Here is a 22,458-nt window from a genome sequence, read left to right on the forward strand (position 1 = left end):
GAAGAAATGAAAGCTAAGCAGATTACTGCCAAGAAGAAGCGTGGAAGACCACTGGGATCCAAGAACAAAAACCGTCCAAATTAAAGAAGGTACCTGCAGAAGAAGTCTTGAGTGTGTTGTACTCGGATAAACTTCCTAGCCCTAATTGGAAGGGTAAGGAAAAAAAAAAGGTAGTTTAGTTTGAACTATTTCTATTCTTATGTCCTAGATTTATTGTAGTTAATAGACTTGCTTTAATAAGTGAGCACTGGTTGTTTAATGGATGGTCTAGTCTTATGTACCATCCCCCTCACTTTAAGTAAAAGCTCTATATAACACAAGATTTGTGATTTGAACCCAAACCATTTTTGCAGGGAAACTCGTTTCTAACTTAAGGTACAGAAGCAAATCAAGACTACCAAATGTCAAAAGAAATGAGGAAGTTGCTTCATTTCACATTTTCACTTTCACAATTATCTGGGCAGTCTGTCACTTGTATCAGTTATCATTCTAACTCCATTGAAGGTGTATTTCCTGAAGTCCTCCTGAGCTTGCAATATTAAATGGTGATCATCCCACTCTTCCTGGTACAATGGTCCTCGGAGACGAGCATTCTTAAAAGTGGCCAACCACATTTGCTGTCTCCATTCCTCAGAGACTGGACACCCACAGTGAGATGCAAGCCAATCATCATATTCAAACTGCAGAAACAAAACTCAATTACTTATCCTGTTCATCGTGTATAACAGATAGAACTATATGCAGTTACTAATAGAATTAAGGGGAACAAGAAACTGAATAGTGTCCGAAAAGACTAGTAGCTTTAGCTGAAGAAGTTATCGCTGATTTAAATTACACATAAAGCAGATGTGTATAAAGAAAACCTGTTCTGAAAGATTGAAAACATGCGGAACGAAAGGAAGATTGATGACTTGGGAACTAAGTGGTAATGAACATCTTGAAGTTTATGCTTGGTTAAGAATCATAAATCATAAAATTAAGGAACTAAGCAGCAAGAAAGATTTATATAGTTTTTCCCATTAGTTTGTCATTTACCTTCCCAGTGAATAAAAAATGCAAAATTAGAAAGTGCAATCAATTTAAAGGCTCGAAAGATAGAGAGATATGAAACTGCTTTTGCTGAAGGCCTATAACCACAATTAATTGGTTTTTGACGGCATAAAACTTGATATTTACTTATTAATAAATGATGAGTTCAAAATTATTTTATGGATCCTTATTTTATTTGCATAACTTTACTGTGCCAATGCAGTAATTTTATGAGCATTCCACCTTCAGAATCATAAAATTAGCAGTCGGAAACAAGATTTCATTTAAGCGGATGTCATAAGCGCTTTAAAATCTCATTTATTGATGATAAATGAATTTCTACTAAGGTCATATGTTTCAAGACTAACTAACAGGACATAGCCAACTAAAGAGACTGAAATTACCTGGTAATCACCTATCATATGGGTGAATCGTTTAGGTATACCAGAAGCTTCCTGCAACGAGCAGAAAATTTGGACATCCTCCATCATCTCCTCTTTGGATGGAAGTGCAATTCGATTCGACAAAATACCTGCTATCCACTTACTTTGAAATTCATACATGGCAAAAGGAACGACCTGGCACCATGATGTTTAATGATTTAACTTTCACCATCAAAAGAAGGACCAAAAGATTAAAGAAAAATAACAGATAAAATTTGAAGTACAGAACACCTTAAAAGGTATCCCAACAAAGGAAAGTGAGGGAGCCAATGCTGGAGGAAAGATATGTTTATACAGTGGCCCAACACGGTTGTCATCCACAGTTACAATGCCATTGGTTTCAAGAAAAGGGAAATGATATTTGTACCTAAAAGAGATAAGTAGCATTGCATAATTCATTTTTGTTGAACATTTCATTACTTCATATTCATGCGGAACATTGCCTAATTGCAGCAAGTCCTAAAAAAGACAAAGAAATTATACCCTGTGCAATGAAGAATGATGTCAGCAAGTACAACACTCCCATCTGGGAAAACCACACTACCATCTTCATGGACACTTTTGATCTGCACAGGTTTAAATTATATCAGAACACTGGATCTACCTATCTCGAGCATCAAGGTCAGATAAAATTCCTTGATGAACATAGCCACCGAATTCTGACCATGGGTGAGCTCTTTTACCATAGAATGAAGCCACATGTTATCATAGCCAGGTTTCTTTTCCATGGTTTCAGTGGCAACAGATCTAGATGCAATGTGGACTTCTTTGGCAACTCCAGCTATGTCCCGAGAAATATCAATAGCACTAGCTGAGCTGCCTATCAAAATTACAACCTATGCAAAGAAGGAACTCTGTAAGAGAGGGTAACCACTCCTTAAGAGGACAAGGACCCATGAATTAAAACAATCCCTGGCCTGCTTCATTAGAAGTTGCTTTGTTTCACATCTAGGGAACTCACTGTACTCAGGACAACAGAATGTAAAAGTTTCTATAGAATACAAAATTGAGGCAGACCTGATCTCGAAATGGCTCAGGAGTCCGATAATTGTGGCTGTGAACTTGCTTTCCTTTCCATGAGCTGATGCCTGAAGAACAAGGGGCAGGGGAATGTGTAACAACCAACCTATTTTTGCTACATCTTGCAAATGCATTTACATGAGCACAGACTCAGCTCTAAGGAGTTAAAAGCTCCTTGGTTGATACTTTTCCCTCAATGGACACAATTTCATAATGACACAATGCAGAATGAAGTAATTAGCTAAACCATTATAAAGAGTAAAACTTTATATGCAGGTGCAGACTATGAAGCTCAAATTCCCCAAGGAACGCCAAACCGAGTGCAATTCAAACTGTCCCAAAACCATTACAAAGTCTAAAAATTTAACATGTAAATCCAAACTAACAACACAGTTTAACAGTCCCGAAATCCTATTTTCCTGACCCACCAAATAGTAAAATTCTGCATTAATGACATTGATCGATCCGTACCTGGAATCTGGGCCACACGAGGCTCAGTAAAATGACCATTACAGACAACCACAGCATCATAAACCTCCTCCATATCGTCACCTCTCTTCCTCTTGGACTTCACCTTCCATTTTCCACCCTCCACCAAACCCACAAACACCACCTCACTCTCAAACCTCACAATCTCACAAATCCCAAAGTCCTTAGCAAAACCATTCAAGTACTTCAACACTTCTCTATGACCCGGAAACCTTCTCGGGTCTCCATCTTCATCCTGTTCCTTGGCCGCAAATGGGTAGTCCCGGAAGCCCATGATCTCTCTGGGGAGGTTGGTCCTGAGAGACTGGTACATGCTCGAGTGGACTATGTTTCTGTTTGGGTGGAGACCAATTGGGTCGGACTCCACTTCTGGAGTGTACACCCACGTGCCACCGATTTGGTCTCCTCGCTCGAAGACGACGACAGTGTGACCTTCCCGCCGGAGCTCACGTGCGGCGACCAGGCCTGCGGCGCCGGCGCCGATCACTGCTACGTGGCGGGATAGGGGTTGCATTGTCGGATGAGCAGAGAGAGCAGACGCCGTTTTATTTTGGTCAATTGACAACCATACTTTGCCAAACAGTTGACCGGCCAAAATATGCCTTTTCTTTAAGAAATATTTCATTTTTGCTCCTATTCGAAATTTCGAATAAAATGATTAAAATCAGTTTCATTGCGATATTTTAGGATTCGGGGAGGTTTTCCATCGAAAAATAATGCTAAATTGTGAAAGCTAAAATTAGAAAAGAAAAAAAAAAAAAAAAAAATACACCCACCCTAAGATACTCATTGAATTAGGACCGTACCCTTTTGGGGGAAGCTTCATTAACTGATCCCAAGAGGACCGCAATACATGAAGATCAGAAGATGTAAACATTTGTAAGAAAATTCATACAGAGATGAAGTGATCATTTCATATTTCAAAGACATCTGCCAAATACATCATTTGACATCACTGCTAATAAGTTAAACTCCATGTGTGGTGAATTTCTTGAAGTCCTTATAAGCTTGTAGTACTAAATGGTTATCATCCCACTCATCCTGATATGTTTTCGGCCGGACTAAATAATTCTTTGCTATTGTTAGCATCATTTGTTTTCTCCATTCTTCGAAGACTGGACACCTACACTGCGCTGCAAGCCAATCAGCATAATCACCCTGCAAAAACAACACTTCAAATATTTACTCTCAATTTCATGCTAAGTAAAGAGAAATATCAATGAGACTAAAACATTGACAAGGAAGAAAGAAGCCGAACTTACCCGAGAATCAGAAATGTCATGAGTGTGTCGTTTAGGTTTGCCAGAAGCTTCAAGTGAAGAGTAGAAAGCTTTGACATCCTCCATCATCTTCCCTTTGGATGGGAGCGCAATTCGATTCGACAAAACTCCTGCTATCCACTTGCTTTGAAGTTCAAAATTGGGGAAAGGAACGGTCTCTTACAATGGCCATGAGGTTAAGGTATTATTGCATTAACCCTTATCAAAACGAATGAAACCAAAATGTGGCATATATACAATTCGAAGAAGAGAAACACACCTTCCATGGTAGCCCAACAAAAGAAAGCGAAGGTGCAAAGGCAGGTGGGAAGACATGCTTGAACAGCGGCCCAACGGTTGTCATCCCCATCCACAGTTACAATTCCATTGGTCTCAAGAAAAGGGAAATGATACTTGTATCTTGAAAGGAAAAGGAATTATATTATCATTTGCTCTCATTTTAGTTGCAATTGTGAGTGCAGAGGATTACAAAGCAAGTATTACCCTGTGCAGTGAAGAATGGTGTCGGCGACCACAACACTTCCATCTGCGAAAACAACACTACCATCTTCATGGACACTTTTAATCTGCATCGGTTTAGATAATTATATCCTAAGTTCATAACATCTGATCACAATCGCCAAAATCCTTACTATGGGCGAGTTATCTTACCATAGAGTGAAGCCGCATGTTATCGTATCCACTATTTATCTACATCGATTTAGATTATATCATTAGTTCAAAAGTTCTCATCATAGGCACCAAAATCGATCCTTGCTATTGGTGTTATCTTACCATAGCGTTAATGTAAAATCATATTCATGCTCACAATCATATGCATACAAGCTCGACAACAGTCACGCAAGAATCAAGACTTACCTTCAGCAATTACTAGCATGGATTCCATCTCTGCAGCTGCACAACAATGATCACTTGAAGATGACCTTCTGTTACTTACCAACTTGCTTCTCAATGGACAGAAAAATATGCAAAATGTGGTGGTAACAGGGACCAAGTTCATCTATTTATATAGGATAGTTAACCCTTAGATTCCTTCCATTAAGGTAATTCTTAAGGGACAAGTCTCCTAATTAAAATCCTAATGTATCACTGTCTTGTAGCCTTTCTCGTAAACTAAGCAATGGATTACTATCCTTAATGATTGATGCACTGCTTTATTAAGTTACTAGTATTGATTTACAGTTTGTATCCATGTTAAACTAGGATTGATATCAAGCTAATCATCATAAACATTATGATAATTTGTGACAAGTCCACATTTGATTCTTACAATCTGCCCCTTGGATTGACACATATTATACTTGATGATTTGTACCAGATAATATCAAAACTAATTTAACTTACCAAAGTGCGCGCCAGATAACAAACTTTAATCAAAAAATCCATTTCAACATGGTCAGATCACAGTTACTCACTACTACAAAAATTGAATCAGACGACGCATCATAGTTTTCTGCCGTCTGATTGATTTTTATTTTTTTGGACGTCGTTTTTATAAAATCTGTCGTCTGATGTGGAATCATGAGTTAGTTCAGAAGACGTTTAAGGACAGAACCGTTGTGTGACCCTAAAAAATTTGAGCGGCAAGTTTCCCACCAAGTCTGTGGTGCCAAACCCCATAGCAAACCTCAAAATTTCCCCCAACATGTATTAATCATACGACGAGAAACAATAAAACTGTGATCTGATTAATATATTTGACAGAATGGAGGGAGCGAGATTTCCCACCACCATTTTTCTCCAACCCCCCAAGGAGGGAAGTCAATTTAATAGGAGACAAACCCTAAATTTAAATGGCTACATTCAAACCACATTCTTACACAAATCTGTTGTGTGAGTCCTTGTCCAAATTGATAGGACTGGGCTTGAAACCCCACCACTTAGGAAAAAACTAACAAAAATAACAAAACATACCCAAAACCAAAACCCTCTCTCGACAGCATCTCACTCTCAACTCGCCTCACTCTCAACAGACCCAAAATCAAAATCCTCTATCAACTTGCCTCACACTTGGCACTCACTGGCAACCCGGACACTCTCTCTTCTTAAGAAACCCCGACCTCTCTCTCTCTCCTGGGCATACCCTTTCTCGTCAAACCCCATCTCCTTTTCTACAAACCCCAACAAAAGCTCTCTCTGTCTCTCTTCTCGACAAACCCCAACCAAAACCTAATGGGTTAGCGAAGGCCTTCATCAACGATCACTTTGAGCTCGCCGTTGACCTATACACCTAGGCCATCGTCGTCGACCCCAACAACTCCGGGCTCTACTCCAATTGCGCTCAGACCAAAATCAAATCTAACAATCTCAATGGTAACAACCCCCCCCCCCTCTGTCTTGCAATTTTCGATGCATGTTCTTCGTCGTCACCTTCTTGTTTCGTTTTTGAAACCTGAAATTCAAGGAATTGAATTGTGTTTTTTGTTGTGCGAACTGATTGGTTTGGGGTTTTCTTGGTTCAGAGGCTGTAGAAAACCTAATGGGTAAACCTCTAGGGTTCTTCAGATCTTTCGGCAATGGTGTTCTTCTCTCTAATTGCTAACTTTCTTCTCATTGCAGAATTTCAAAGTTTTGGGGAGTTCTTATGGTGGTGTCTTTGAGGATGAGTGAGCTTCTTGTTCATAGCAGCAGATGGGGGGTTGGTCTTAATGAAGATATATATGCTAGTTTGTAAGTTTGTGTTTAACTCGCTTTCACACCACTTTTTATGTGATTGTAGCCCTTTTGGATGATTGTAGCTTAATCTTTGTAGCAACATTTAGTATTGGAAATTATGTAGAATAGTTATTCTATTCCTATCTCAGTTTAATGCATAGTAACTTTAGCTGTTTGATCTTGTAGCATCATTTAGTACTGCCAATTTGTTTGTTCTTTTGCATTAGATGGTACGAATGCTTGCTTTGTGGAAGTTTGGTAGAGAATTATTCTGTTGTATTATTGGGCATCTTAGTTGAGTTTTTTGGTTTTGATGCTTGATTTGGTATTTCCATGTAGTTTAAACGTAGTCAAACCCCAAAATTTTGATTTAGGCATTATAGGATGCCCTTTTAAGAAGTAATTTGCCATGTAGTGAAAAAGCTAGATGGGAATCAAATCAAATGTTTCTCATTTATACAAATGTACACAAACACACTTGTGCACATATAATTTAATATGGTTACTATTGTTTTGCAAAGCGATGTGTACTTGATATATTTAGGAAACATATTCTAGTTCCATGGGTCACTTAATGATGATGACCTGAAAAGTTTCAGTTGATTTTAAGAATGTCGTCATTCAGTGCAAACATCACATGTAATTTACCGTAGGACCAATTTTCTATCCGTAAAGTTTGGCTGCCTGCTCTGTGTTTGTAGTGTCTATAAATTGTGTTTTCTAAAATGATTTCTCTGGAGCTGCCTAGGTTGTAAGTGGAAGATAAACCAGGGAAAGAAAAATGAGGTAGCTTATCGCCTCATCCTGTATAGATTACCTGCAGTTTACCACTTTACTAGGCATGTGCATATTAATGTAATCATGAGTTCTTATCAGGCATATTATATGGACAAAAAGTTTCATATCTTGGATAAGAATATTAGTTAACCAACGGTACGCAGCCTGGGATGCTTTGACCATTCAAAGAAGCATTGAAATTAGATTGTCACTAATTTTGCACATAGACCATACTGGTAATGCTTTCTTATTTGGTCTAATGCTTTTTTCATATGTTTGTTTATGTTTCATGTTAGTGCCCTTCATTCCTCTTCCAATTTGTACTATGTATTAGTTTCTTCGGGATTATATCATGTTAGGACTATTGGCAGCGGCATATCAATATGGGTCTCACCATTATGGTCACAGTAATATTAATGTTACTAGCTAATAGAAATCTTGAATATTTTTTTTTTTGGTTTCAGCCCAATTCCAGTTCCGATTCACCATGATGAGGTAATCTTTCGCTCTCTTCTTTTATCAAATTTCAATTTCATTTTGGCTTCTCACTTGTTCTGAATCGAAAACCACTTGTTATTGTTGATGTTGAGAAATCCAAAAGATCAATCTTTTTTGTTCATCTTTTAGTGCATTTCATTTATTTTGCTTATAATAACTTCTCTTTGGTTTATTGAAAGTTGCAGCAGCTAACGTGTTCTTGTGGAGGAACAAGAAAAATTTTGGTGGGTTTCTTGGAGGAGCTACTGCCATTTGGGTCCTTTTTGAGTTGCGTCAAGACCACTTGCATACACTTATCTGCCACATTCTGGTTGTTACCTTCACAATCTTGTTCCTATGGTCCAATGCCCATGCTATTATCCACAAGTACGATTCTGATACTGGTAGAATCAAGAACAATCTTGCTCTTGCTCTTTGTATTGGATTTTGCTAATATAAGTTTTGCTTACAGCTTTCTTCAGTGTTTAATCACAGAAGACCAAGATTTCCAAAATATGTTGCTACTGACACTAGTTCGAGATGCCAAATTGGTGGTCCATTTGCATCTCTATGTGATAAAAACACGACGTCATCCCTAAATCCTCCCTTGATCGAGGTTGTAAACTTGGTATAATCTCTATGTAATTCTGCTTTTAACTGAATGAGGTATTGAATTATAGACACATTATATAATGGTTCTTGTATTTCAGGATTAATAAAGGTGTGACAGTTTTTATGAAATTTAGATTCTGTCTTTAATCAAGAACCTATGCAAATCGAACTAGTTTAGGAATTGATAAATTTTGTTTTTACTCCAATGCAAGAAACTTTGCACATTATCTGCATTTATACACACAAAGCTGTTACATTCATAATTAATTAATCTAATTGCAAGTTTCTATAGATGTGATTGACCATTCACTTTATTTCATGGTTCAACGCATATATATAGGTGCAGTAATTTGGTCTAGCATCTTGAGAGGCTTGTGATACTTTTGCTATCTGAGTACTAGACTAGGTAATTCTGTGATATCTCAAAATGGGAGATTCCCTTAAATGCTTTAGTAAATCAAAGGCTCTAAAATGCTGAACTAAATTATTTATCTTTGTCTTGTATATAGTAGGTGTTGGTAGTCTCGGGTGAGCAGCAAAGCTTGCAAAACTAGACTATTGATCCAGATGCAGCTAGAACTACAGAAAGACATCAAAAAGCTCCTAAAAGGCCTATTCGTATTAGTGCTTGGAAGCTTGCAAAGCTAGACTCCAATGATGCCATGAGAGCGGCAAAGCTTGCCAAGCTAGACTCCTTAAGTAAATTTCTGGATGTGAATTGCTAGGAGAGTAGTATTAGATGTACTCCTTTTGTGGATGAAAGATTACTTTGCACAATCTACTTGTTGCATGATTTGGATTATAACAATTTCTTCTATATATTGATCAGCTACTCTTAATTTGATCATTTTTTATTTCAGTTCCAGCATATACAATGCATTGAATCATTCTATTAGGACAACAATAACCACAAAAAAAACTGTCATATGTGTACAATAGTCACAATGACCCAAAAATAAAAACTGTCGTCTGAATGTAAAATAGAAAATGGATACTTTGAAAAACTGTCATCTGAATGAAAGTCACACAACGGGTATAAAATAAAGCGACTTCTGAATTGCAATCACACAACAGTTTCTAAAGTCGCCCGTCGTCTAAAGAATAGTCACGCAACAACTAATGCTGTCGACAGGCTGCTGGCATGCCGCCGACATGTTGTCGCCATGCTGCCGAGCCCTTCACACGACGGTTCCCTACAATTGACCTTCATCAGACGGCGCCTCGATATATAACGGTTTGCCTTCATATCAGACGACGGTTTTTAGCCGTCGTCTGATTCAATTTTTGTAGTAGTGACTTATGTAGAGCAAGAAACAGTATACATTTTAACAAAATGCAGAGTTTCAAAACCACTAACACATGCTTCTGCAATCCACATATGTCCAACCAGAAGTGATACAATATATGTTAATGTGTATCAACAAGTAAACATATATTAGGTCCTACTTTATGTTTCTAAAACTAGACACTCAAGCAAATTTACTGAACACTGATGGCTTAAAATTATTGCTTGAACCTTAACATCATGCTATACATGATTTAAGTCATCTGATAGCAAGTATAACTTTAAACACAAAATTGACAATTTTTCAGAACATTCAACAAAAGCTGCAGCAATAACCAAAATCTGAAAAAATACCTCAAATTTTATTGATAATAATAAACTGTCTTTACAACCAAGTTGTGATAAATAAACTGGAAATCCACAACTCAAAGAAATACAAGAACTTAGAAACCTTAGAAATTTAAATTGCTCCAACTGGAATAACTCTCTACTGAACCTAAGCATCTAGATTAGCTAAAACTCCAATGCTTGCTGTATGCTTCTGGAATGCAGCCACTGACAAAGCCTTGGTGAAAGGATCTGCTAGCTGTGAATTTGTGTCAATACTCAAAACAGCTATCTCACCATGCTTTACCCTTTCTCTAACACTGTAATATTTTAAATCAATGTGTTTAGAATTATTTGATCTTTTACTGTTCTTGCTAAAAAAAAACTGCTGCTTCATTATCACAATAAATCACAAGTGTGCCTGCCACAATGTGACTTAACACTTTGGTCTGCATCAAAAAACTCATGATCCAAAGTCCTTCACACACAGTCTCATACACTACAATAAATTCAGCTTGCAAGGTGGAAGTTGAAACAGGTGTTTGTTTCATGGTCTTCCAAGCAATAGCACCTCCTGCAAGCATGAACACATATCCACAAGTCGACTTCTTAGAGTCTGGATAATTTCCTGCAAAATCAGAGTCTGAAAATCCAATGAGTTTCAGATCCTCCACTTGCCTATACACCAGCATGTGACTCTTAGTTCTCTGCAGGTACCTCAACACTTTCTTCCCAGCTACCCAATGCTCATGGCCTGGATTGGATTGAAATCTTGATAAAATTCCTACTGCAAAAGACAAGTCTGGCCTAATGCAGACTTGTGCATACATAAGACTTCCTACAAGTCTAGCATAAGGCTTTGACTCCATATTCTCTTTTTCAATATCACTTTTGGGACTTTGCTTCTTGGTCAATTTATCTCTTTTGGACATGGGAACTACTCCAGCTGCACACTTCTCCATGCCAAATCTCTTTAAAATTTTGGTAACATAATTCTGTTGAGACAAACCAAGTAGTCTATGTGCCTTATCTCTTTTAATCTCAATACCTAGTACAAAAGATGCTTCTCCTAAGTCTTTCATGTCAAAATTCCTTGACAGAAAGCTCTTGGTATCTTTAAGCAATTTTAGGTTACTGCTAGCCAAGAGTATATCATCCACATAGAGAACTAGGAAAATAAAATTGTTCCCAACTGTCTTCAAATAAACACACTCATCAACAACGTTTTCTGTAAATCAAAGAGTAGAAATCACCGAATCAAATTTCTTATACCACTGTCTAGAAGCTTGTTTTAGGCCATAAATTGATTTCCTTAACTTGCACACTAAGTTTTCACTTCTAACTTGTACAAAACCTTCTGGCTGCCTCATATAAATCACGTCATCTAGTTCACCATTCAAAAAGGTTGTTTCAACATCCATCTGGTGCAGCTCCATATCAAAATGAGCAACTAAAGCCATGATTATCCTAAACGAGTCTTTTGTAGAAACTGGAGAAAAAGTCTCAGTAAAGTCAATGCCCTCCTTCTGTGTGAAACCTTTGGCAACTAATCTTGCTTTATGTCTCTCTATATTGCCATTTGCATCTCTTTTGGTTTTGAAAACCCATTTACAAACCTATAGTTTTCTGTTTGGGGTCAGGTACAACTAATTCCCAACCTACATTTTGACTAACGGAATCAATTTCTGCTTCCATTGCTAGCGGCCATTGATGAGATTCACTACTTTCACTGGCCTGATTAAATGTAGTTGGATCATTGTCCTCTGCACAGTCCATTTCAATTTCTGCTTCTCGCAGATAAACAATGTAGTCACTCTCTTCCCCCCCCCCCCCCAAGTTGGTTTTCTTGCTCTCTGTGATCTTCTAGGCTAAGGATTTTCAGGATTAGGTTAAGCTACTGGAGGATTTTGAGGTTCTTCATCAGGGATTGGTTCAGGTAAAATTTCTGGTTCAACTTGATGATCATCAAGATGCATTTCCTGATCAAGTGCTTGATCTTATGCATCTTGATTTTCTGTAACACTTTCTGTTGCTAATGGTTCTTGTTCTAAAGGCAATGCTACATTTATATTCTCATCTGACACAATTTCCTCAAAATCTGAGGTTAAATCCTCAAAATTTGTATTGTGAACTTTTTCACTTAGGAATTTTACTTGATGAGTTTCAAAAATCCTAGGTGAATGGTGAGCAGAATATAACTTTTAGCCTTAAGATTTATCTGGATAACCTATAAAATAGCAACTAACAGTTTTAGGGTCAAGTTTATTCAAGTTTGGATTATAAATCCTAGCTCCTGCATGACATCCCCAAACATGGCAGTGATGAAGACTAGGTTTCCTTCCACACCAAAGTTCAAAGGCAGTCTTTTCTATAGCTTTGCTAGGTGTCCTGTTGCAAATATAATTTGCAGTTTTTAAAACCTCACCCCACAAAAATTTAGGCAAACCAGTGTACACATCATGCATCTAACCATGTTCAAAAGTGTCCTATTCTTTCTCTCTGCAACACCATTCTGTTGTGGATTATAAGGTGTTGTATATTGAGCTTTAATTCCATTGTCTTGAAAAAAAAAGAGGAAAATGGACCCTTTTGTTAGCCAGATTCAATGTACTTGCCATATAACTCACCACCTCTATCTCATCTCACTGTCTTGATTTTCTTTTCTAGTTGATTTTCTATCTCAGACTTAAAGATTTGAAAGGCTTTCAATGCTTGTGTCTTTTCTGAAAGTAGATAAACATAACTGTATCTAGAAAAATCATCAATGAATGTGATAAAATACACATTCCCACAGATAGTTTGATGCCTAAATGGACCACATATATCAGTGTGTATGAGTTCTAGTAAATTCTGGCTTCTATATATAGTCTTCTTTCTTGTATTGGTTATTTTTCCCTTAAAGCATTCCACACAATCTGTTAGATTAGAAAAATCAAGTTCATTTATGATTTTGTTTTTCACCAAAATTTTCAGTCTCTCTTTTGAAACATGGCCGAGTCTTCTATGCCACAAAAATGCAGGCTTTTCATTTAGTTTGGTTCTTTTAACACCTGTTAAAGTGCTAGTACTGTTTGTGTTATTTTCAACAAGTAAAATTTCTTGTTGAGCCATTGAACAATTTAACTGTAAATAATCATTCAAAATAACACCAGAACCAATTTCAGCAGAATTTTTAGAAATAAGAATTTCATTACTGTCAATAACAAGTCTACAACCAGATTTGACTAAAAGATAAATTGAAACCAAATTCCTTCTCATGGAAGGTACATAAAAAATATTGTCCAAAACTAACAATTTTCTTAATCCTAAATCGAGCTTTAAGGTGCCAATAGCCTTGACTGCCACTCTCATGTCATTGTCCACACACAGATTCACTTCATCACTTTTTGGGATTCTCCTCCTTATGAATCCCTGCAAAGAATTAGTAATATGAATAGGTGAGCCTGAATCTATCCACCAAGACTGTGGTTCAACATTTATAAGATTAATTTCTAGAGAAAAAATTGAATTAGAAAAAATCTTACCCTTCTTGGCTAACCAGTTCTTATAGCCAGTGCATTCCTTTTTCATGTGTCCTACTCTTTTGCAAAAGTAGCACTTGAACCTAATTAAATGGCCTATTTTCCTTGGCCACTGCAGCTGTTGAACTCTTAGTTATGGCTTTGGTAGGCTTGAGCTTATTATGGGGCTTTTTCTTTTTAGGCTTCTCAATGAGGTTTATGGCCGTAGTAGGTTCCTTTTCTTCCTTGATCCTAGCTTCCTCATCCACACAGATGGATATAAGTTCATCTAAAGTCCAGTTTCCCTTTTGAGAATTGTATTTGGTTCTAAGATAACTAAAACTATTAGGTATGGAATGCAGTGCATAAAGCACTACCTGCTCATCCCTAACCACCATCATGAGCTCCCTGAGTCTGCCATTTATATTGATCATCTTCATAATATGCTCTCTAACTCCCCCTGAACCCGTGTACTTCAAATCATGAAACTCCTTAGTTAGCCTAGCTGTTTCTGCTTTTTCACTTTCTTTAAACTTAACAGCTATGAGTTCCAGAAAATTTGATACTAGTTCAGGCTCTTCTATGCTTCCCCTGACAGTCTTGGACATAGAGGTACGGATAACATTTTTAGCCATCCTATTGGATCTATGCCACTTCTTATAAAGATCAGTTTCTTTCTTGGTGCTCTTTTCATTCAACTCTGCAAGGTTATCCTCAGTAAAGCAATAGTCTATATTTTCATGCATTCCCATATAATTCTCTACAGAGTCTAGCCAAGGTCTATAATTGGTTCCAGTTAACATCAAGACACTTTTCAAGTTCATGTAAGAGTTACCTAAGGAGCAAAACAAAATTCATGTGAGTTCTCAATTTGTAAAGAAAATAACTTTAAGTTTTCTGTGTCTTTTATGAACTTAAGCAACCAAAACAAGAACAGTGCAATACAAGATCATACAGAAAACTTAATCAATCCTTACTTGCATTCATGTCAATCCATACATAAAACAATATTAAGCATCACTTTTGAGCAGAAGCCTAATATCCTGTAGTTCTTTATCAATATGCCATGCTTAATCAAAATATGTTATCCAAGGAGATTCATATATCCACATCTTTAGACAGAAGAAAATTTTCCAAGTATCCAAATATATTTTCATTAAGCATGCATACTACTGTCTTGCATTCTAAGACCATACTTGACCACTTCTTTGGAAGATAAACAAAAGTATAGTCTTAAAATACAAGACACAAGTTCAGTTTTGTTATTCTATATGCTTTCTGCCAACATCAATGACGGATGCTTTATGCACCATGTTCACTTATGCCAACAGAAAACCACAAAACTTATGAGCCTTTAACTTTATATTCTACCCAGACCATATTGTCTTTATAATAAAATTAAGCTCTTGCATCTGTCAATTTCCACAATGTGTAAAGTTTTTGGGAGATTCTAATTCTTCAGACATTGTCACACGATCACAGATGCAATACCATATAAGTAATCAATTCATCATGCATATTCAAGCACAACCAAAATTGTTTCGATTCCAAGAAAATACAGAACAATCAAGAAATTGTAAATTTCATCCGGTCACCATCTACTCTAGCCTAACGCACGCCTGGAATGCAACTAGGGTTCTTGAGCACAATCTAAAACTTAATAATCATGCTATGAATCGAAATCAATTTTCACAGAAAAACCTGATTTTACTTTTTCCCCAATTTGCTGCAAAAAATCTCAGCGAAATCTTGAATTTGATAACCAAATGCAGCAATCGACTCTATCGGCTTCTTGATTCACAACAGTTGGGGTTTTGAATCCCTTCTCGAGATGAAAACATCTCGCACGTTTCTGAATCTAGTCCCAGACCTTCGTGTTGATCAAAACTATTACAACGGTCACCCATTCTTCATGTTTTGGTCAGGTTTAGGCTTGGATAGTCCGCGTGCTGTGACTGAGCCTAGAGTTGTTAACAGGGCCTGTTAACCGTAAAGCAAGAACTTTTTTTTTTTTTTTTTTTGGTTGTTTTGCAAAACCCTTAAATCGATTTTCATGTCAAGCAAAACTAAAACATATTTGTGAACCTATGCTCTGATACCAATTGTAAAACCATATTCATGCTCACAATCATATGCATACAAGTTCGACAACAATCACACAAGAATCAAGACTTACCTTCAGCAATTACTGGCATGGATTCCATCTCTGCAGTTGCACAACGATGATCACTTGAAGATGGTCTTCTGTTACTTACCAACTTGCTTCTCAGTGGACAGAACAATATGCAAAATGTGGTGGTAACAGGGACCAAGTTCATCTATTTATATAGGATAGTTAACCCTTAGATTCCTTCCATTAAGGTAATTCTTAAGGGACAAGTCTCCTAATTAGAATCCTAATGTATCACAGTCTTGTAGCCTTTCTTGTAAACTAAGCAATGGATTACTATCCTTAATGAATTGATACACTGCTTCATTAAGTTACTAGTATTGATTTACAGTTTGTATCCATGTTAAACTATGATTGATATCAAGCTAATCATCATATACATTATGATAATTTGTGACAAGTCCACATTTGATTCTTACAGTTAAGCCACATGGTATGAAAGCCAAGCTTATATTCAGAGGTTTCAGAGGCAATAGAGGATCTAGATGCAATATGGACTTCTTTGACAACTCCAGCTATATCCCGAGAAATATCAATAGCGCTAGCAGAGCTCCCAATCAAAACTACAACCTATGCAAAGAAGGATCTCCATAAGCGAAGGTAGTTAGACATACCGGATCACATTGGAAACTCTGGACAGCACAATCTAAAGTTCCTACTGAATGCAGAAACTGATCGAGGCAGACCTGATCTCGAAATGGCTCAGAAGTCCGATAATTATGGCTGTGAATTTGCTTTCCTTCCATGAGCTGATGCCTAGAAAGAGCAAGGGGAAGGAGAAGATGTATCAACCAACTTAATTTTTGTTATATCTTGCAAATGCATCATAAGCACAGACTCGGCTAAGGAGTTAATACAGCAATTCATATTGCAACCTTGAAAGGACTGTTTAATAACACCATGCAGAATGAAGTAGATAAGCCAATACAAAACTACAAACTTTGTTGAAATTGCAATTTCAAGTTAACAATACAAACTTGATAAACTCCAATCCTATTATCTTCATAACCTAATTAATAGTAAAGCTCTAACATTGATCCATAGTCAGTAGGCCTGGGCACTGACCGAGACCGCGTGTCAATTAGCTAGGCCCGGGACCAAGCCCATCTTTTTCGGGCTGGGCTTAAATAAAGATTTTCAGTTATAGGGATCGTGAAGGACCTGACCAAATAGGCCCAGGCCGGTCCTGCCGGGTTTTCTGGCCTAAAAGAAGAGAATAACATCCAAACTTCATAGCCTCTTCAAAGTTACAAAGTACGAACAAATGAAGTTTCAATTGAAGAAAAATGAAGGTAAACAAAGTACAAACAAATGAAGTTACAAAGTACAAACAAATGAAGAATTGAAGTTTCAAACAAATCAAAGTTACAAAATTCCAGACCAAATAGGCAAATAATATTACGGACCAAGTAAACTAGCAGTTTGAAACCACATTAATTTGCTTCCAAGCCTCCAGCTGCTGCCATCAAATGGTGTCCAGCAAACCATGTCATCCTACAACCATTTCACATTATGCAGATCACATTATTAGTTTACAACACACATAGCATTAAAAGCTTACAACAGAAGAAGTTTTTGGCAGAAAAACTAGCAAGCTGATCACATTAAAAGTTCCATTTCAATACATATCACAATAATGTCAGGTCGATCTCTGTACCACCAAGATCAGCTATTGATACTGGAACCTGTTCCATGGTAAAATAGAAATGTATGTAAAATGAAGGCAACTTCCATACTCTAGTTTGAAAAAGATGCGTGCATGGAAAACTCAGATCTTTTATGTGGTTTAGCAGCACAAATATCATGTACAAATATATACTTTTGACATGGTGGATAAGATTAGCACAAAGTTCAATTTCAATAACAGATCACATATCATATAGTAACAAAGTGACATAATTGTAAGAGCCAACCCAACTTTGACAGCATGAATAACTAGTTTTCTCTCATCCACTCCTTATTAATTACTAGCCTCAATTTTGGAACTGATACCACTGGTTTTGTCCCATTAGCCGCATTAATAGTCCAATCTAATCCAAAGTCCATGGCTATGCTTATATATGGCAATCACAGGTTACTTTGAAGTTATAAGAACGCAGGCTAGGCTTAGAATTTGAACATTGTTTACATGAATTGAAAGTAAGACGATAAGGTTTCTTAAGAGGAGTAAAAACTCATGCATCAAGTGTTATCAAACCATAGCACGTGTTATAAATAGCAAGCATAGCAATTAGCAAGCAAGCACAACAAGCAATGTGGTTCCTGCAATGGCCCAATAATGTTTCATTTGATCTCAAGAATTTGCCAAAAAAAGAAGAAGTAAAAGGACAGCAAGCATTGTAATAAACCGGAAAATGCACCCAAGCAAGTACCCGGAAAATGCACCCAAGCAAGTACACAAGCACAAAACAAAGTTTAAAATGAACTTAGCAAGCACACCTTTAGAAGTAGATGTTGCTGTCCTTGCAGCCTTTGGGAGCCTAGGATGCTTAGGAGGCTTTAAAGTTGCCACAGCGGGAATTGGGGCTCTATTTTGATAATCTGCAGGTTAATTGGCAGAAAGTTATGAACTAGAAAACAGTCCAAATATTGAACAAAAAAGAGGGAGAGTTGTACCTTTCTCAATATCTTCATACAGGTTCTTCTCCTCGATGGTTGGAATATACTTTAGACCCATTATTTCATCACTCTTAAGCCAGTTTTGCAAGCATATAAGGGCTTCAACACTTCTAGGAGTTAAGGAACATCTATGAGGATCGATTACTCGTTTGCCTGTGCTAAAGCATGACTCAGAAGCTACTATGGAAACTTGAATAGCTAGCACATCCCTTGCCAAAGCTTGCAAGTTAGGATATTTTGATCCATTGAGCTTCCACCAAGTTAAGATATCGAAGTCAACCCCTTATTTTGGCTTTTCAAATGGATCAAGAATGTATCAATCAACTTCACTCTCCACAACAATTTCGTTGGAGTCCTCAAGCGCCTTGGCCCAATTATCCATCATCTCGGCCATTTTCCACTTCTTTCTTTCATAGCAGATGGCTTTTTACTCTTGACACAGTTTTGTTTTTGAGTTGAACTCACCGTACATGATTGTGCATAGATATCAGTCAAAGCAACAAGCAGATCTTTAACTTTTTCTTCCTTTTGTCTAACCAAATACTCATAACATGGCCGACATTGCGAAGTTTATACCTAGGATCAAGAACTAAAGCAACTAGAAGAAGTTGATTGACATCATCAACGTTGCCAAAGTATTTATTAAACTTTTTTCTCATCCTCACCGCCATCTGAGCCATTAAAGCTTCTGTTTCACTTTCATAGTTCATTTCCGGCTTCAAAAACAGCACGTTAATCTCACACTCTATCGACACAATTCATGGAAAGCTGAAGATGTAGTAGACTTCGTTGTTGCGCTGATCCTCAATGTAACCTCATAAAAAAACTAGTAGAAACCTAATAAAAACAGCAGCCTTTTCCCATTCTTCATCTGTAGGTGGTCCGACCCTCTTCCTACGAGTTTTTGACTTAGCATCCTCTTGAATCTCTACCACTTCTAAATCCTCCTTTATCAAATCCTCATCTTCACCGAAATAACCCGAGTATTTGCTGTCTTCCTCTTCAGCTAACCGATCAAACCCCTTTCTCAACTGCATCGCTGTATCTAACATTAGAAATGTAGACTTCCACTGAGTTGGAACATCAAGAATGCATATTTTGTTAACGTCCAACTTCTCCTTCTCAACACACATCTTAAACTCATCCAACCTTGAAGCAGAATACCTCACATACCTCACTGCGTTTCTAATAATTGCAACCGACTTGTCCAAAATATTCAAGCTGGATCTAACGATAAGGTTTAAAATGTGAGCCAAGCACCTCACATGCATATAATGTCCGTCCAAAATAGGGGGAACTGACCAATTCATCATCTTCTTCCTAAGATACTCCACTGCATGCTTGTTGGCAGCAGCATTATCAACTGAAACAGTCATCACTTTATCAATCTTCCAGTGCACCAAGCATGTTTCTAAAATCTTCCCAATGGTGGTGCCTTTATGATTGGGAATCACACAAACTCTTGTGCAAATTTTAGCCCATATCGATGAAATGAACTGTCACCACCATGTAATTGACATTCTGCATCGAAGTCCAAGTGTCGGTAGTCAAGCACACTCTGTGTTTGGCCAACTCACCCCTAAGCTCCTCTTTCTTAGCATCATACATCTCCAAAAATTTCCGTACAATTAGCCTTCAGCTCGGAATTTCCCATCAAGGGATGGCAACCGAACAGAAGTACTGAAACCCAGCCTTTTCTACTTAACTAAATGGTAGTTCGTCGAGAACTATCATCACAACACAAGCTTCTGTACAAGCATCTGGACACCATTGTCTCACAACTACACCTTTGTTCCCATCACTAGTCAACACTTTCTGCCCATCTTCCAAATCTACTCTACCGGGATATTTCTTGCAAACATTTTCAATATGACGCCTAAGAGTACTATTACCACTATAGCCCGAATAGACACCAATCTCTGTTTGACAATACTTACAGCGAGCTTTGTTTGTGTGGCCTACTTCAACCTCCTCCCCATCTTTAGTTGCTTGAATTGGAACATCAAATTTATCAAAATGCTCCCAGAATTGTGACCTGCAAGGGTTGTTGCTACTACTCCCAGACTCTCTTTTTCTCTTCGTGCCAGTTGCACCACCTGCTGGCTCACTATCATCACCGGCCTCAGACTGGCAGGAAGCCACCACCAACTCATCCCCAATAACTGCAGCTGCTTCGGGTTCCATTGCTGCTTTGGGCATTATCAAAATCGATTCTTGAATTCTTGTACCTAGAAACAAAAAATTGAAATCAGATAACCCCATGACTGAAAAAATAAACTAAAAAAGGAGTTTTGAGTTACTGAACCATTTACTGGTTCTAAGCCATGACTGAAAACTCAGTTTGTATTACAACTAACTGAATGGATACCTTGCTGGGTTTGAAACCGGGAATGCTAGGTTCGAAATTAGGAATGCTAGGTTCGAATCGATTGCTGGGTTCGAGCTACTACGATTGCTGGGTTCGAATCGATTGTTGGGTTCCTAGAAATTGGGAAATCGGGAACCCGAAGGCTACAGATGTTACGAATTACTGGGTTCAAAATCGAATTTTCAGACTAGGGATTGATGGGTTTTCATCGGGTTTTCAAGGGCTAGGAATTCGAGTGGGTTCGAGCTTATCGAAGAAGGGCAGAAGGGATTGAGGACTACAGATGCTGGGTTTCTGGAAATTTCGAATTCGAAATCGGGAAAGGTCCTCAGCTGGGTTCGAGGCTTCGAGCTGCTAAGGGAAACTGGAGATTTAAGGTAGGTTTCCAGAATAAGGAGTTGATTCCCTCCTTTTAGAGATTTAAGCTGTAGATTTCCAGAAAGAGGAGGTGAGTTTGAGGTCGGGGTTGTGTTTAGAGGTTTGGGAAAGGCTCGAGGTCAATTTTCAGAAGGAGGCTGTGAGTTTGAGACTAAAGTCAAGGCAGTATCCTACATATTTAGGGTAATATCACTAATATGACTTTGGGCTTTTCTTCGAGCTTTCAGCCGTTTGAATAATAAGGCCCGGGACCGGCCTGGTTAAACACAAATGGTTCGGGCTTCAGCTTTTTGTGTTTTTTTTTTCCTCAAAGCCCGGCCCGGACTTGAAGGTCCTGATAGATTCGGTCCGGGTTTTCGGGTTAAAATACCCACCCCTAATCCATACCTTCAATTTGGGCCACACGGGGCTCAGTAGAATGGCCATTACAGACAACCACAGCATCATAAATCTCTTCCAAATCCTCACCTCTCTTGCTCTTAGACTTCACCATCCACTTGCCACCCTCCATCAAACCCACGAACACCACTTCAGTCTCAAACCTCACCATCTCACAAATCCCAAACTCGCCGGCGAAGTCATTCAAGTACTTCAACACCTCTCTGTGACCCGTAAACCTTCTCGAGTCTCTATCTTCATCTTCTTCCTTGGCCGCAAATAGGTAGTCCCGGAACCCCATGATCTCTCTGGGGAGGTTGATCCTGAGAGACTGGTACATGCTCGAGTAGACTATGTTTCTGTTTGGGTGGACACCAATTGGGTTAGACTCCATTTCTGGAGTGTACACCGATCACTGCTACGTGGTGGGATAAGGGTTGCATTGTAGCCGAATGAGCAGAGCTAGCTACCATAGCCGGCGCAAATGTTAGCAATGTGGCTTTTGGTCAACCACGGTTGCTTGTTTTTATTTACAGACTAGGAATGAAAAGTTGACAACTAGGGGTAAACTCCTTTGTCACCACCTTGTCAAGCACCATTCACATTCGGGGTCACGCACCTCCGTTTGCACCACCCACGCACTTTCAACAT

At 38.1% G+C, this 22,458-nt stretch overlaps 1 protein-coding gene and 1 pseudogene across 2 annotated transcripts; both read right to left on the reverse strand.

Moving 5' to 3' along the window:
- Nucleotides 1–312: 312 nt before the first annotated feature.
- On the reverse strand, nucleotides 313–3,621 carry LOC112180484 (flavin-containing monooxygenase FMO GS-OX-like 4). Of its 2 annotated transcripts, XM_024319042.2 has the most exons (7): nucleotides 2,964–3,593; nucleotides 2,490–2,560; nucleotides 2,156–2,308; nucleotides 1,956–2,038; nucleotides 1,704–1,839; nucleotides 1,434–1,607; nucleotides 313–680 (listed from the first exon to the last, which is right to left on the reverse strand). In XM_024319042.2, exons 1-7 carry the CDS (start codon nucleotides 3,493–3,495, stop codon nucleotides 453–455), a joined length of 1,377 nt encoding a protein of 458 aa, XP_024174810.1. In that variant the 5' UTR covers nucleotides 3,496–3,593; the 3' UTR covers nucleotides 313–452. The 2 variants fall into 2 exon arrangements, with proteins under 2 accessions (XP_024174810.1, XP_024174811.1); XM_024319043.2 differs by lacking the exons at nucleotides 313–680; nucleotides 1,704–1,839 and having other exon boundaries at nucleotides 1,440–1,607; nucleotides 2,964–3,621.
- Nucleotides 3,622–3,947: 326 nt separating this feature from the next.
- LOC112180485 lies at nucleotides 3,948–22,201 on the reverse strand (annotated as a pseudogene).
- Nucleotides 22,202–22,458: the final 257 nt, after the last annotated feature.

Source organism: Rosa chinensis, chromosome 7 (genome assembly GCF_002994745.2).
Source record: "Rosa chinensis cultivar Old Blush chromosome 7, RchiOBHm-V2, whole genome shotgun sequence".
NCBI classification, from domain to species: domain Eukaryota; kingdom Viridiplantae; phylum Streptophyta; class Magnoliopsida; order Rosales; family Rosaceae; genus Rosa; species Rosa chinensis.

Excerpts from the sequence above, each read along its gene's own strand:
- LOC112180484 (XM_024319042.2), bottom strand. The coding sequence starts at position 3,495 with ATGCAACCCCTATCCCGCCACGTAGCAGTGATCGGCGCCGGCGCCGCA. Across the intron at positions 2,561-2,963 it reads TCGTGTGGCCCAGATTCCAG|GCATCAGCTCATGGAAAGGA; the intron begins GTACGGATCGAT and ends CTTGTTCTTCAG. Across the intron at positions 2,039-2,155 it reads ACATGTGGCTTCATTCTATG|ATCAAAAGTGTCCATGAAGA; the intron begins GTAAAAGAGCTC and ends AAACCTGTGCAG.